The sequence below is a fragment of the Haemorhous mexicanus genome, chromosome 1, assembly GCF_027477595.1.
Source record: "Haemorhous mexicanus isolate bHaeMex1 chromosome 1, bHaeMex1.pri, whole genome shotgun sequence".
NCBI lineage: Eukaryota > Metazoa > Chordata > Aves > Passeriformes > Fringillidae > Haemorhous > Haemorhous mexicanus.
The window spans coordinates 17,625,488-17,642,272 of record NC_082341.1 but is presented as its reverse complement, the minus strand read 5'-3'; the positions used below and the strand labels follow the sequence as shown (position 1 = coordinate 17,642,272).

The following is a 16,785-nucleotide window of genomic DNA, read 5'->3' as shown; positions in this document are numbered from 1 at the left end:
CAGCTGGCATTTACCTGAAGTGCTCTGCTTAGTTCTTTCCTAAAAACTACCCTCATGGTCTGACCACATCTGCCAAAAACCCAGGAAGCCTCAGAATATTAAACAAAATTAAATAAATTTATGTTTGATGTTCTCCTTTCCTGTCCCTCTTCTCCTTCCTTTTTTGCTTTCTCCCTCTCCCTACCATGCCTACTATGCTAGGCTACAGAACTGTCATAACAAGAACTAATGCAAAAATCTTCTAGCGTTGAAGAAAATTTGCATTCATTCAAGTTTTTCCACTTATTCTGTTTTTCTCTTTCTTTCATTGAATTTTTTGTTGACTTTTTCTTCATATGGTAGTCTCTTTAACTCCTCTTTTTCTCATCAATTCCTCTCTTCCCAGCTTAAGTCTCTTTTGTTTCCTTTTTTATTTATTATCCCTTTCTTACTTCCCTATTAATTTTTCAGCACTCCATCTCCAATATTACTCTCTTCCATCTTTCACAAACTCCTATTTACTATCCTCCACACTGTTTAATTCCCTTTTTGTTTTGTCTTTTTTCCTTTCCCTCATACACTGAGAATTCCCTAATACCTTCCCACATAATACTTCTTTACTTCCTGTCTCTCTTCCCTGTTTCAGGGAATCACAGAGTCATTTAGGTGGGAAAAGATCTTCAAGGTCATCAGTCCAAGTCATGAGTTAAGTGTTAGTAAAATATCTGCAACATACGACCTGCATATTTTTATTAATATTTCTGCATTGCCTATGAACTAAGAAGGGAACATTTCATGCCACAAACTCAGTTCTGTGCATTTAACAAGTTAGAAAGTTTAGGCATAAATAAGAGTACTAAGTTTAGGACAGAGGAAGAGGAAAATGAATGTCCTTCCATATCGCTTTGCTGAGAAATAAATAATGTTTATTGTCAGCTTCAGGAGAGAGATGCTTAATTTTTAGTTCAATAAAACAGGAGCCACAGGTCAAGTTGGATTCTCCAAGGCAGATCACAGCAATGTCCATTGCATGGACCAGCAAGCAGCAGATGGAATGAAGCTGTCAGTGTCCTTGGTAGTTATAGAATCTCAGCTTTCTTACAAAGAAGGGGGAAAAAAAATAGAGAAAAGTAGGATGAGAAACAGAACAAAAAGTGAGCTAAATGAAAAGACATATGGGCAGGCTCACTATAAAGAATTTTTTAAAAATCTAATCCTTATAAGATCAGTGTAAAAATCGCTGCCCACTGCAGTCAGTGGTGAGAGGCTGGGAATGCAAAAGGGCAGCTTGTCCCACCCAGCTCCAGGGGAATGAGCTGACTGGAGGATGTCTGGCTGACTTTCTTTTAATGAAACATTAGGTGAGACAAATCCTCAATCCAGAGCAATTAATATTACTTCTTGACTTTTTGAGAGGTGCTTAATGCATATATGTCTGCAATACATGTGCTGTGATCCTTTCCTATAGTTAGGAAAATGTTCTTGCTTAAATCAGGACAGAAACAAGGGGGAAGCATGAGGTTTGAATTACAGGGTAGAGAGACAGACTGCAGACCTGACGTAATAGTTCAGTTTTGCAGAACCTTCTTCATGCAACTCCAGTGAGAGTTGGCTATATTTGCTCTAGTAAACTTAAAAAAAATTTTGAGAGGCTTGTGGAGTTTCCAACAGATGACTTCCCACTTTTGTTTGCCTTTAATTTTTTAATCCCTAAAAATCAACAATTTCAAATTACATTGATGGTACTGATCTGCCATCACCAAAGGATAAGCCAAAAATTTACTGCTTTTATGCAAAACATGTATGTATGTGTGTATACATAAAGTTAATACACTGGTTACCAGACAGCACTGTTCTCTTGGGAGCTCACATGCTCATCTGTGGGCTGGTTCAAAGGCTTTGTGCACAGGTTGGTCCACACTGCAAGCTCCAGCTGTTCTAGTGAGAGTGCTGCTTTGCCAGCAGTGAAGCTGCTGTCCCCTTTACAGTGGTGCATTCTAGCCAGTAGTAATGTGCTCTGTGGCTTGAGAGGGCTTTTTGTTTGTTTGTTTGCATGTATGTTGTAAGAACTAGGGAGCTTGAAATAAGTGTAAGAGAATTTTATGGTACTTGTGTTTACTCCAAGGCATATCTGTTTCACTGCATGCCTTTGGAACCAGTAAACAGAGGGAGTACAAACAATATGCATGTTTAGAAGATAGTGTGGTCTGCACATAATCTCAAATCCAGTATGTGTCAGGCAGCCAGAACTGTTCTGTTCTTTCCCTGTTTGTTTAGCTTGGCCTCTCAAATTCAAAGAGCTTCTGTAGGATTTTCAGTCTTCAAGGAAACACCACACTCATCCTTGTAGGTATAAACATGGGCAGTGGGCTGGAGAGCTGATGTGAAAAAGTCAAGGCCAGTTTGAAAGAGTTTTTCACGGTCATGGAGAGCAGAGTGGAGAGCAGTGGCAGCAGCACAGCCTGGCTGGATGCCAGTGTGTGTCACCTGGGTGACTTTGTGAAGGACAGCAACTCAGGGCTGTGTTCTGCTCCCTCGTTTTTGCCATGGGGAAGCAACTGAGACTGGGATCAGGATGAGGTAAGAACATTTTTTTCTTCTCTGCTGAGTGTTTGGAGGCAAAACTAAGCATCGCTCTCCTTTCGTAAAAGAAATTGACCTTGTCATGGTGTCACCCTAAGTGGAGAGAAGAAAGATGCTGGTGGCAGTTCCCCAGCTGCCTTCATGAGTCTTGTGTGTCAGAGCCAGCAGAGTTGGGAGATTCTGCAGACAACTCCACAGATTGGTCTTTGTCATCTCAAACTGTTCATTTCTTGGATCAAAATTAGAAGCTGGGTGGGGGGTAGGACTGGTGGGGTGGCTTGAGACCTTCCTTGGCAAAAAAACCCCCAAATCTCAAAACCCAAGTCCACACCCAAAATCCTAACCCCAATCCCCCAAATACAGAAGAAAATATGTCTTTGTAATTCAACTCTAAGTGCTGTCCTCAGCGAACTGTCTTTCCATTTGGATTCTGCTGGACTGAACTAACTTGTTGAATTTAAGCAAAACCCCATTGACTCCATCACAAACTTTGTTCTGGAGTGCTGAGAACAAAACCAGGTCTTGAGTTAGTGACCAGCAATCACTGGAAGTGCTTCCCTGTTTTCTGTCAAGGAAACAGTTGTTTACAGCACTATAAGGCATTAACTACTTAATTATTTCCATCCATGAAAGTAGTATTAAAGGAATAGGAAGCAAAAGAGCTGTTATCAGAACCAGAAAGAACTTTGATCAACAGTCAAGCAATAAGTTATGTCTATGCCACATGTGTATGCCCCACAGCAGACTTCAGGATATTCTCTGGCTTTATAATTGTGTGTTCTACTGATGCTTAGCCTCTAACATTTTTTTCTGCTTCAAAATGAGGGAAACAAGCAAAAAATAAATTGATGTGATGAGCAAATTGATGGAAAGGTTCAACAGGCCAACATTGTTAATGATTTAGAAGAAAGGAGGGGGGCTGGCATTACAGATCTGTGGTGACTTGACCCTGTCATTAATACAGACATTAACATAGGTTTTAAAGTCTGAAATTAACCTAAACTTCCAGGCTTGGTCTCAGTGAAGCACAGAGTATTGTGCCTCTTAGGGGCATGCCCTTGGTTTACACAGGGGCTTGAACTGAAAAGTTCTTTTTCTGTACAGTACTTTATAAACAAATGTAAGGCAAGTAATTGTACATGGGATAATATAATAATGGCAAGCTAGATAATGCTTGGGGGCTCTGAAAAAGTAATTGAAATGGAAAGTGATGCTTGAATTGTTTGTATGCATTGTTAGAACCTACAAATTAAATTACAGCCTGGTAATGATATAACTGCAATACTTAGGATGTTGTGCCTGATATATTCTAAAATTAAAAGCAGATTAATTCATCTAATGAAAAGCTTTTTGTATGCCTCAGACATACATGAATATCATGTCATGTGTATGGAGAGCTAGTTATATCCCTGTCTGATGTTCTGGGATATATTTTGCCATGCTAGAGTCCAATTACTGAAAATGTGCAGCCTACCAGCTTGCAATTCATTGCAGAGAAACTTAGCAAAATACAGTCATCTTTTTTATCCTGCATGTTAGCATAATGATTTCTCACTTCAGGTTTGTTAGCCTGTAAGGAAGAGCATGGATAGAGGAATATTCTCTGCCACTGCTGAAAAGCACATGTGGCAATAAAGTGTTCTAGGATAATTTGCTTGTTTTTTTTACTCTTGATGTTTCTGAGTTTGGTTGGTCTGCCAACCTAAGCATCTTTCTAACTAGGTCAAGTATATACATCCATTCATTAAAAGGGGATGCTTGACTGGTTAGTTAAACCTGCCAAATATAAACCAGATGCCTGAATGGTAAATACTGCTTTACCCCTACACTGCAAGAAACAAGCCTTGACTGATTAAATTTGAAATAAAAATAAATAGGTTTAACATTGTTTCTATACCATAATAATACTTTATTATAGTGCTAGTGCAAATATTTAATAAAATAACGTTTTAAAATATTTTACATTGTAAAGGAAACTGAAAAGTAGGCATTTAAGAAAAAATTATTTTTTTACATTTCTGAAAAAACTGTTTATATTACACTATATATAAATTTTATAAAGTTCTAGTCAAGATCAATGATGGCATACAAATTTATGGCATACATTACAAATCAGAATTCACAGCAGCTGTCTAGAAAACACGAAGACTTCTCTGATGCTGGGCTAGGGGTTGTAAGGGGTAGAACACCTGGATTTTTAGTTTTGGCTACCAGCTCTGCTCTGATCTTTCTCCTGTTTCTTAAATGCTTAGTGTCAAATTGCCATTTCACAGCAGGAATGAATGATGCCTCCATCCCCAGTGGCTGAGACTGAGAGCAGTACTGTGAAACAGAAATGCTGCTCCTGTAACGTCCCATTAGGGCTGATTCTGTACAGCAGTATTAGCTCATGGTCGTATACTTAAATTGTATTTTTATTCCTTTGAATGCCATTTATGATGATACAGGCAGTTTTTTTACTTGCACAAAAGCAAAATCAGACAAAAATCCAAACCAAGAGCAAAAGAGCCATCCCCCCAAAGCAGAAGATAGTTGCAGGACTGGGGAGGGTTTGTGTCATGAGATTTTCCCTTATGATATGTAAATGTCATCTCTTTTAGGCTGTAAATGCTTTCTTAAGGAGACAATTCCATATTCTATGATATTTTTGTGGGGGGGGATAGACGGGAGTGAAGCATCCTTTCTGTTCTAATTTTTGAAAATGTATTTACTTTTTCTGTTGTTTCCTCTAAAAAAAGAACCATAAAAACCCCATGAAACAAATCAAAACAAACATAATGTCTTATGTGGTGTGCTGCAGAGATAACTATGGGATTGATTTATGGGGACCCTGAAGTTCAGGTTATCCAAGGCTCAGGTGCCTGGTTAATGAGTAGACAGCTCCTCCAGGGGAGGAGCTTGTGCTTCCTTCTACAGTGGCACTACCAATCTGAGGAGGTAAAAAGCTTCTAAGGTTTATTTTGCTGTATTTTTTTTTCTAGAATTCTGTCTGCTGGGTTTGCTTAATAGTTGGAGGTCATTACCTGTTGGGGAATGAATATGTATAGGTCTCATAGTGTTGCCTTTGAAATGCACTGTGTTACTGAAACAGAGGTTACTCACTATTTTATTTATGGCTTTCCCCTTTGTGAGTCTCTTTTGTGGTCCACTCCAGTATGTTAGTTTCTTTCTATGCATCTTATAGGCACACATTAAAAAATGATTGAGCGACTGAATCACAGTGTTGCACAGTTTGTGACTGGGTGACATGCCAAGGAGGTTATTTAGTGACTAATTTTAAAGGGGAGGAGAAATTGCAGGCTGTCACGTGGAAAAGTACTTCAGTCTATGTTGAAACAGCATTACTTAGATGACCGGATAAAACAAGATGGCCTGGTGTGAGCAGAGGGAAAAAGGAACATTTTTCCTGTTCCAAAATCTTTTTGCAGAAGATATGGATATACAAAATATTATACCATAGACCAAGGATTGATATTCAAGACTGAAAACAAAAAGTGCTTTATTAGAAGAAGTGGAACCAAATGTTCATCTCGCCGCTGTAGCCATTCAAGGGATTTCCTTAAGAAACAGTAAGTGACTTTAATTACTTCAAAGCAGAGATCTTATCAAAAATTGTTTTATTGGTCTGTAGGCAACAATGTTGTCTAAAAGTGTAGTAAGAGTGCTAGTATTTTAAGTTGTGAAAACAAATACTCAGGATAGCATCTGGATAGCTGAAGAAGTTATGTCCAAAAGAGTAGACTGTGTAGGATTTGGTCTGCAAACTGTCCTCTGCTTGTCTGCATGATCCATCTTCAGCATGCACATTGACTTACAGGCAAGGTGAAGCAATCAAACATTATTTTTGATATTACCATTACATTTGTTTTGTGGTTAGCTTAGAATGTTATGGATCTGTTTTACATTCAGTAAAAAGTGAACTAGGTATTCTTTGTTTTCCCCATGGGAGCTTTAGGATATGGTATGAATTAAGCTTATACGTAGTCAGGGGTATAAAAAGACATACTGAGACATGTAAAATACCTTGAGGTAAAACATTTGGATCGCTGTAGGGACTGAATTCATACACAAGTGTGTATTAAACATATATGTATAAAATAAGGGAAAATAATGTTAAGAATGTGTTTGATGCTCTGTGGTATGGCAAGGGAAATGATGGTGTGTCTGAGCTTCAAATCAATGTATTGGTAACCGCAGCATGGTATCCTAGAAATTCTACTTTTGAGTATCAAATAGTGCTTTTGCCATAACCTCTGTGCACAACTGGGAGAAAGACACGGGGACTGGATGTCACAGTGATATTGGGTAGTATGGTGACAACACCTAATACCTAATTATGTTTCAGTCAGAATGCCTCCTTTCCTCTAAAATGTCCTCTAAATTCCACCTTCTAAGATAGTGAGCATCACCTTCTGCTTCTCCTATTTTGTTCACGTCAACTTCTAGCTAGCTGACCCTGGCCAAAATAAAAAGTAATCTGTGAACATAGAAACTAGAGGACTGGATGATTTCACCATCACTAACCATCACAGACTCATCCTAAGAAACATCCTATATTGACTGATTGTGTTGCTGTTCATCAAGGGAAAGAAAAAACATAGAATTAAGAGCATAAATGGAAGAAGTAAGACCCAGTTATTCTTTTGACAGATCCACCATATATGTAATCAGACCCTAGAAAGTTCCTGTTTCGTAGATGTTCTGAGTTTTTATCTCAATTCTCCTTTCAGCGTAATACAGAGGTTTTTACAGCTGGGCATGTGCCAAACTATACAAAAGGACTGAAAGAACTGAAACCTAGGTGCATGCTAATACTGGGAAGATAATTATAAATGTTGAGATTTCTTGGGGAGCTCTGTAACTCCTTTTCTGGAAAATTAGCCAGGAAAAAATAATAGAACTATATGAAACATGTTAAGAACAGCTAGCTGGGTCTTGGACTTCCCCATTCATTGGAAGTTTGAACTTTTGAAATCAGTTTTATTTTACCAGCGTGTGGTTCCCATAATGAAAAACAATTGTGAACCCTGGCAGCTCCTAGAACCTTGTACTGTGGGGCCAGATTCAACTGAGGCCAGGCTCCAACACAGGCAAGGTCAGTGGTTTCATGGTCTGAAATAATTTTACTGGGCATCAGAGGGTCTATTCGTAGCCAAAATTGCCAAGTAAACCTCTAGTCTGGAAGCATTGCCAAGGAGTGATGGCCATTGAAAGCCCAGCATGTCTCACTGCTTGGTAGCCCCAAATACCAATCACCCACCCTGCTGAAGAGAACATGGAAGAGTTGGGGTCCCTACCCCAGATCAGAGTTGACCAAGTTGACCCAGGTCTGTGAATCTGGAAAGCCAAAGCTCTAGAGCACCTCAGCGATGTCTGATAAGAAATAACATTCACTGTTGACTGAAATCTGCTGGGTGTTATTTTTTCCAAATTTTGTCTTTACTGATGCTTTTATGAAATGTTTCAGCTCTCTTGGATTAGAGTTGTCTGCTGAAAGTACGTATCATTGAAATGTTTCTGGTCAGAAACAGCTAAAAATTATGCTAATGTGTTTGAAGTTTTTAATTACAACATTGGGCAGCTGAAGGAACCCACAACTGCAACTGGCATGATTTTTTTTTTCTGTAATGACCGAATAGAATGGGGAAATTTATAGCTGCTAGAAGGCACTCTGTGAGAAAGCAAGAAGAGACAAGTGTGAGAGCCTCTCAGTGATGTCTGATTTGGCTTCAGACACATAATTTTCCTACAGATACTTAAAATTCTCATTTAACTATTTACTGATTCTGCTGTTTTCAAGTGTACTTTCTTTTTATTGTAAATTATCTTATTTTAGAAAGATTAAAAAATATTTTCAAATATTACAAAATTTGAAAAAATATTTTTTTCAAAAGTGGATTTGTGCTTTCAGCTTTCCAAATCCAACTGGAATGAAAGATCAGTCATGACAGAAGTGTTATCATAGAGTGCAACTAATGGTAAAACTGAGGGGTTTGGACAGCAAGTACAGTGAAGTTCTCAGTTTATTTTTATGAAGAGAGAACAAACTATTGGATTCTATTGTTGTTGGATTGAGGGTTATTTAATTAAGTCTTTCCTCAAGTAGAAAAGTAAAGGATTGCCTTACTTTTAGAGGGGATTTTTTTCTGTTAAGCAATTTTCATAAAAGATCTCTTTACAGTTTAATTTATCAGCATTGTATCAGTACTTAGTATTTCTGTAGCTTTTTCGTCATAGACTGCAAGGTCTCAATAAAATTCTTTGCAGGTGTCCTGTGTTTACTGTTGGGTGAGTCAGCTTGCAGAGCATAGGAGCACTTTCCTCAGGGAAGTGCAGGGTGTCAAAGGGAGAGTAATGAAAATAATAGCTTCACATGGCTGAGAGGTGATTAATGGAGTCTGTTGGGAACTCCCCAGTGTCTCCAAGAGGGTGCATGGATAGCCTTCATCTTGGGAACATGCTCAGTGTAGATATTTTGGCAGTCTGAGAATCTTGGGGCAGAGCCAGTTGCTGTGTTCTCTGGTGATGTAGAGGAGGCCTAGGAGAACAGAGGGAAGGGCTGCCAGGTCAGAAACTTGGCCTACTTTTCCCTTTGCCTGAGTTTCCCGTTGAGATTGTAGCAGATAAAGGCTTGAGTCAGGCTGTGTGTCTGGTATCCGGCTGCACGGCGAGCGGGAGGGTTGGTGCGGTGCCCATGAGTCAGCGGCAGGCTCGGTGCTGGGCGCCGGCTGGCACTGCTCTGCTGGCTGGCATTGCCCTGGATGGCACTGCCCTGCTGGCTGGCATTGCCCTGGATGGCACTGCCCTGCTGGCTGGCATTGCCCTGGTGCGTGCGGGCACAGTTCTGCATGCCCTGGCTGCTGAGACACCGGCACTGCTTGTCCTCTGTGCAGCCACCAGGAGCAAGGCTCCTTCTGCCCACCTGGGTGGATGGATAACTGCTTCTCTGACTTTGTGCATATAGATATTTTCAAAATGTAGCAAGTTACTCAGACTGCCAACAGGCTTTGAAATAAAGAACGTAACTGGTTTTATAGAACATTTACTCTTTGGCATATAGAGACTCCGTTTTAAAAAAATTAGCAAAATCTGTATCTTTTAGACTTAAGTCTTGTTCGACTGACCAAAAACCTCCTCAGCAGATGTTTGAACATGATGTAATATTTTTTACTACAGAAAGGGAAAGATTCTCAGTGATGTGATTTTCCCTCAAATGTTTTATACAGAAATGGTTGCTAGCTGTTTACCGTATTTTAACCTAAGGATTGTAAGACAAGTTTCCATTTCAAGGATCTAAGGTCTATAGGCAGTAGGAACAAGGAAGAATGTTCTAAAGCAATCCCCACCCTCAGGTAAACATATGACATGGCTGTAGTCAAAAAGCACATGATCCTGTGCTTGCACTAAAAAATATTCCTTTTGCCCTCAAAGCAATCGCGTGGGACAGCACCCAGTATTTACAGGCTCAGATAAACCCAGTATCCTCTTTCTCTGTCCCTGAGTCATGCGAATTCCAGGAACATGTGGCTCTAGACAGCCTATGTAGAAGAGTATGGGGTTTTATTGAGCACCATGGGGGTTTTGTGGTGGAGGAGAGAAGATGAAAAACAGCACAGAAAGTGGCCTATATATGAGAGTGTGGTGAAAAGAGAAATGTGAAGGATGGTCTTTTCTTGATTCTCATCTGTACCTCTTTGATGCACCTAGACTGTCACACCAAAGAGTTACAGATAAGAAGCAAGACCATCCTTCACGTTTTTAAACTTATCATTAGCAAAGAGTCTGGAGGAGAGAGAAAAGTGGAAAGAGAGGACGTACCAACCATGTGGCAGTAGACAGAGTAATCCACCAGGTGAAGCTGCCTGGCTCCTGGGGACCAGCTCAGGTCCCTGCCCAGCCCACATGCCCCAGTGAATCTTTCCCGGGCACCCTGGACTCTCTGTCTCCAACAGTCTCCCCTTTGGTATGCTCCACTCAGGGCCTGAGTCCTGGCTAAAAATAGCAGGTGAACTTCTCAGAAAGGGCTTGGGTGCCCAGGTGATTGTGCCCTGACCTGCCCAAGGGAGCCTTGATTGAGGCTCTGTACTCCAAGCACTACTTTAAAGCAAAAGTAAATAATGTTACATACAACAGTACTTGGACACAAGATTTTGAGCAATAGCTCAGTCCCATATTCAAATTGTTTTCCATCTTAAAGTATTCCATCTAAATGGTGTTATGGTGGAAAATAGAAATTTTTCTAAGACAGATTGCTTTGACTTATGAGAAATGAATGAGCATATACAGGAATATGAAGTCCAGAAGTTAGGGGAAATTAAACCCATTGCTTTCAGATCTTCCTGTGGAAATTTTCTCCTCTCTACAACATAACATTGGAATTTTCCTCTCACTGTAACCCAGCATATCCTAGTGGCTATGGTTTCTTTGACAGATACTATTCTATTTGTTGTAGCGTTATCTGAAGCAACTAAACAGGACATTGTGTAGCTTGTACAGTAGAAATCTAGGAGGGTTTTCTTTCTCTGAGTTCTTCTCTTGGTGTAAAACATCTGTATCTGCCTGTCCCTGAAGACATGATCCCAAAGCTGCTCAAGTCAGTAGGAGTCATTTTGTTCTGCTGGCCCAGGGCCAGAGTCAGTACACACAATATTGCTTAGTATGTTGCAGTGGTTCTTCAAGCCAGTAGAAAATTGTGTTGAATTCCCTCTTACAAAGTCATTAATACTGTTTAGTTATATTTTAATTATATCTTATTTAAAATTCCAGACTAGACTTATTCTCTGTGCAAATGAAAAAATTATGCCATGTTCCTGTTTGACTTCATAATTTTTGCCTGGCTCGTTTATGACCCATCCCAGCATACATCTTTGTTCTGTTACACTTATTTATTATTGCTGTGACCACAATCAGGTTATCTCCTTTCTTCTTTCTAATACCTGATACTCCAGACTGTTGATCTCTGGCCCTGGGGAATGTCATTTCTAATTCTTGAGTGCAGAACCTGCTGTGATAAGAACAGCTATTGTTTATATACTGACACTGCAATTCCTTTACCAGTGGAAAAACCTGTGACGGGGCAGGAATAATGTCTTGCTTCATCTGCCATGGATCACTGTAACTACAATGAATCCAGTCACCTTATCAAAGCAGGGAGTGAGAGGGGAGAAAAATTGTATAGATTTCAGATCAGCAATATCCACATTATTTTGTGCACTGTAACTTTAGGAATGTGGAGTCAGGCTTGGTGATACACAGTTTTCTACAATTCCGTGAAGGTGCTGGAGAGGGAAGATGAAATTGTCAGCATGAATTTTAGAAATTATAATTTTTTTCTTATGTAGATAGTTCTCAGCTGACTTTTTCATCTCCCTGTTCATCCACCTTACCCCAAGGGCACCAGAGAAGGCACGTGATGCTTTCTAGAGGGAGAATTTCTCCTGTCTTTCGTTGGCAGCATTCAGCCACCCAGATAGGTTATGGCTGGGCACAGTGAGGTTCTACACTCTCAAGAGCACACATGTCCATTGCAGATTTTTGCCAAGTCTCTCTTAACAGAGCAGTAATACATTTGTTTTGGAAGTTTTCCTTTTCCTTGCTTGCTCATTCCTTACTGCTGCTGCTTACAAAACTATGATAAAATGTTCAATGACTTTCTGAGCATGTGCTCCACAAACCCTCTGAATCACTCTTATTTTTGCAATGGCACATGTTACATAGGGTCAGACTGTTTTCATATAAGTTGACTGTGTTATAGTCAACGAATGTGTGTGTTTTACTACTGTGCTTTGTGTATCTTTTGTGTAATGAAAACCACATCAAGTCATTAGCAAAAGCTTAAATCATGCACTGAAGAAAATGGCTAATTAGTTGTAATATTTCTTTTTCTTGTGTAAGGACTTCAGGTATGTTTGTGATGCCAGAGCATCAGTATTTTTATCCTGCTTTGGAATCCGTGAACTCTAGCCTGTGTGTCTGATCAATAAACTGTGTAAGTCTGTCACTGGCTACATGTGCATGGAACACCTGGCACCACAACTCCTGATTTCAGCTTCAGTAGCTGTGAATTTCAGATTAGGTTGAGATGGTATTTGCATAAGTAAAAGTATTTTTAAACCTCTCATATTCTGTTAACATACAGCCCATTTTATTGCTATTTGTAGTTGTTATTTCTGTTAGGCACTGAGGTCCCAAAGTATTTTATTTATGAAGATGTAAAATCACTTTGTCTCGAGGATTTGTTTTTATTTCTTAATTTTCTGTAGACAACCCACATCATGTTTTGCTCATTCAGTAATTTTGTATCTGAGGTGTTTTTCCTTTTCTTTCCAGATGCAGAGGGAAATCGCTTATACGGGACGAGATGGCCCAAGTGGTTCCCGCCCTGGATCTGCCACACACCCTCTGCATGCGATGCCCAGCTCTCCACCCTCCACCCCGGTGCCCCACTCCATGCCTCCCTCTCCATCCAGGATTCCCTATGGTGGGGGCCGGCCCATGGGTGTGCCAGCCAATGCCACCATCCCCAGGGACCGGCTGTCGGGCGTGCCAGCCTCGCGCTCGATATCGCCCAGCCCGAGCGCCATTTTGGAGAGACGGGACGTGAAGCCAGATGAGGACATGAGCAACAAAAACCTTACCCTGATGAGAAATGAAAGCCTGTACGGTGACCCCTACTTGTTTCACGAGGGGAGGATGAGTGTGGCTGCACCACACCCCGGACACCCGCTCGATGTCCCCGATCACATTGTGACCTACCATCGCAGTGCCATCAGGTCATCGAGCACTTACTGCAACCCCTCCATGCAGCCTGAAATGCTGGAGCAGTCCTTGTACAGACAAAAGTCACGGAAGTACCCGGAGAGCCATTTGCCCACTCTTGGCTCTAAAACACCTCCAGCCTCACCTCACAGGGTGGCTGACATGAGAATGATCGATATTCATCCTCACCATGGCCCTCACATTCCCGCCCACACCATCCAGCCTGACAGGTCTTCCCCCAGCCGCCAGTCCTTCAAAAAGGAGCCGGGAGCGCCCGTGTTTGTGGATGCAAAAGCGCGGAGTGCTGTTGGCCTCCCAGGCATGGCCGAGGCAATGCCCTCTCCCATGGACAAGCAGGCTTTTGGCTATGGGTCACCCACGATGCCCAAGGACAAGGAGACAAGGTAAGGCAGAGCTGGGGCTTAATTTATGCAAATGAGAAACGTTCCTAATCTGCACATCCTTTGTCGTTTAAGACTCAGGGGACAATGTAATGTGTAGGAGGCTGCTGCACCCGGCTGCAGTGTTTATTAGCTGTCTGTCAAGGTAGTTAGTAATTTAGGGGAGATGTGACACCATCCATTATTAATTTGAAAGTATTGTCAACCCATGATGAATCCCTAGTTATTTTCATTTGTGTAAATTTCAGTCATTGGAAAGAATATAATAAAATAAAATGATTAACTGGGATTTTTCTTTGCAGACAGCCAGATCATGTTACAAGAACAAATGATGTTCTGTTCCTGCTAATAAGGGAATATATTTCACCCCCGTTAAGAATGACACTCTGATATTACAATTTTGGTTCTTTATGGAGTGAAGTTTTTCTCATCTAGTGTTAGGAAATGGGAAGAATTTATCATTACTGTCTTATCTCCTGTAAAACACGAATTTGCATAAAAATAGGACAGTTGTTTACAATAATCTTCCTTGAGGGGGAACTGCTGAGAAAAGCAAGTCTGTCCCAGGGAAGAAATCGAAACATGAATGCTGTTCCAAATAATTTTCCCAGCATCACAAGTAGTTGGTGACCTGACTTAGTTAACTTTTGTGTGATGGCAATGATGACAATGATCTCTCCTGTCTTTTTAAGGACCAAATTTACACAAAGGTCTGTGAAGGCTTCTCCTGCCTTAGACCATGCCCTGGGAGAGAAAAATCATTGCACTGCCAGGCGGTTGCTGTGTATTTATATGAGCTGCGTTAATCTCTAGTGTATTGTTTGCGCTGTTAACTTTTATAGAGCTCTTTAGGGAAGTGAAGATGAATAGCTGGAAAATGCTGAGCTCACAGAGGCCAAAGGTAACTGCTGATTGCCTTAACCACTGGGAAGATACAGAGCTTCATATAGACCCTAGGCTTCCCCTCTATCTAAACAGCTTGCTCAATAATTAGTTGCTGCTTACCATGCTTGGCCAGAAAAAAAACATGGGTCATGAGGTCCACTGGTGGGGAAAAATTGGAAGAATATAAAGAAAAACAGCCACCCACAAAAATTACAGGCTTATAGCTTGGTAGTTATGACATAAAAGTAGAATATAGGGCATATTACAACCTGAAGTCAGTGAAATTGGATTTTTATGTATCTGTTTCCAAGAGAAAGTTGCAGGTATCTGAAATTTCATTTCAAGCCACCATTATTACATCTAGGAAATTATTTGAAGGAAACTTAATCCATTTACAGATTGAACATTTTACGAAGTTCATTATAGGAATTGAAAATAAGGAAGGACACCAAAAACTTTTATGTTTGTACAATTTCCTGTCTTCTGGACATCTCAGCTGTTCACTCAGCTGCACAGATATGTACAAGGCTGTTTGTTTGTGAATGGATAAAGAGAAACTACGCAGAAAGTTCTGCATCTCCTTGAAAGGGAGTTTTGCACCAGGTGTTTTAATCCTGGTCCCAGAATATATTAACGATGAAGAAAACAGCATTTGCATAATTGCACTTCCAAATAAATACATGACCTTAAAATTCAGCATGGTGTGTATTAGTCACATGGCACTGAAAGAATAATTTTAAAAGCTATCTTTATGGGTTGCGGCTTTTTTTAACCTTGAGGAAGTGTGACTTTCTAAAAATAATTGTAAATATCAAAAGGAATTCATGCAAATTGCATGCAATATTAAGAATTTGGTTTGAGTTCTACAAACACAAAATGCTCTAAGCTTTAATTTAGCTTTATAATAATTACATGAACTTTGAAAGTAAACACTGTTTAAACCATACTAAACTGAACAAGGGGCTATCCATGTTGAGGAGCTCTTTTCCTGCTTCATCAGGAATTGAGTTGTTACAAGGTTGTTATGGATACCTGAAGGGTGATGTACCTAATGGGAGAATGGTATCCCCTACCTTGTTGTGTAGGACTTGGAGTTTATCCCCATAAACAGTATGGGCTTGCTTCTGTGAGAAAGAGTATTTTTGGGGTTGTAGACATAGGGCTGAATTCATTCTCTTCCAGGCATGGTAAAATGAGGTGTAGGCTTCTCTGTTGTATGTTATCCACCTGCTGATGCCAAGTGCCTGAGAGCCAGGCCACAGGGAGCACATGGCAGTGTGTTCAGTCAGCCTGCCTGCAGAAGTGTCAGCTGTGGGCAGTCAAAGGAGTTGCTAGCCTTGGAGCTACAGAGGAGAGAGGTCTTTTTCATCTCTGCACTGTGGCACAAGAGACTCCCCATCCTGGTTCATTCAGGAGCAGGTTGAGGACCCTGCAGGCACCAAACCCATCATCTCAGCACTGTTGTTGCTTTAATCCCTAGTGGAGTGTGCTGAGAGCAAAGAAAACATGTCTTGTGTCATGACTTTTTGGAAATTTCCTCGAAGTAGCGCTGTCACAACGTCAGGACAATGCAAGTTTAAGTATAAATGAGTGGAAAGATTGAAAGGGTTAGTGACAATGTCAGAAGTAAAAGTAAATCTCTCTTTCCATCTCAGTTCTTCAGTTTTGCAGTTCAAGGCTGAACTGGGATATCTCTGTACTTTATCAGAAAATACTGGGTACTTAAAACAGATATCCTGGTTTTGTTGAAGAAAATGGTTCCATTATCTTTGGAACATTAACTGCAGTAGATTTGGATCTACAAGAGATGAAAACTGGGATTTCTGAGCTCTTCTGTTGGAGTTTCCCATTTTAATTTGACACCGTAGAAGCCAGTTTCACCAAGCCAGTTATTCAAGGCAGAGTTGAGAGGGATTTAATTGCTTCATGTAATGCTTTCTTGTAACTGTTTTACCTTGGCCATTTCCAAGATAACTACTTCTGTGGTATAAAGGATTGACTAAATTCTCACAGTTAATTCATTTACCAGAAGAGTCCCATATAAAGCTCTTTTACAACAGTGAGAAGAAACAAATTCATGGAGATTTAAAGAAATAAAAGATGTTAGTATTCATGTGCAGAAAAAAATTAGAAGTTATAACAGGTTACAGCAGTTCACCTTCAAAGGGTCATCATCTCT

General features: G+C 40.4%; 1 protein-coding gene across 20 annotated transcripts in view; it reads left to right on the top strand.

Annotated features, from left to right (window-relative positions):
- Positions 1 to 16,785, top strand: part of KIAA1217 (KIAA1217 ortholog) — a 338,974-nt gene that overhangs the window by 275,910 nt on the left and 46,279 nt on the right. For all 20 annotated transcript variants that reach the window (XM_059841653.1, XM_059841745.1, XM_059841620.1 and 17 more), the window contains one exon: positions 12,892 to 13,724. In XM_059841653.1, the coding sequence (XP_059697636.1) occupies positions 12,892 to 13,724 (833 nt within the window). The remainder of the gene's footprint in view (positions 1 to 12,891; positions 13,725 to 16,785) is intronic.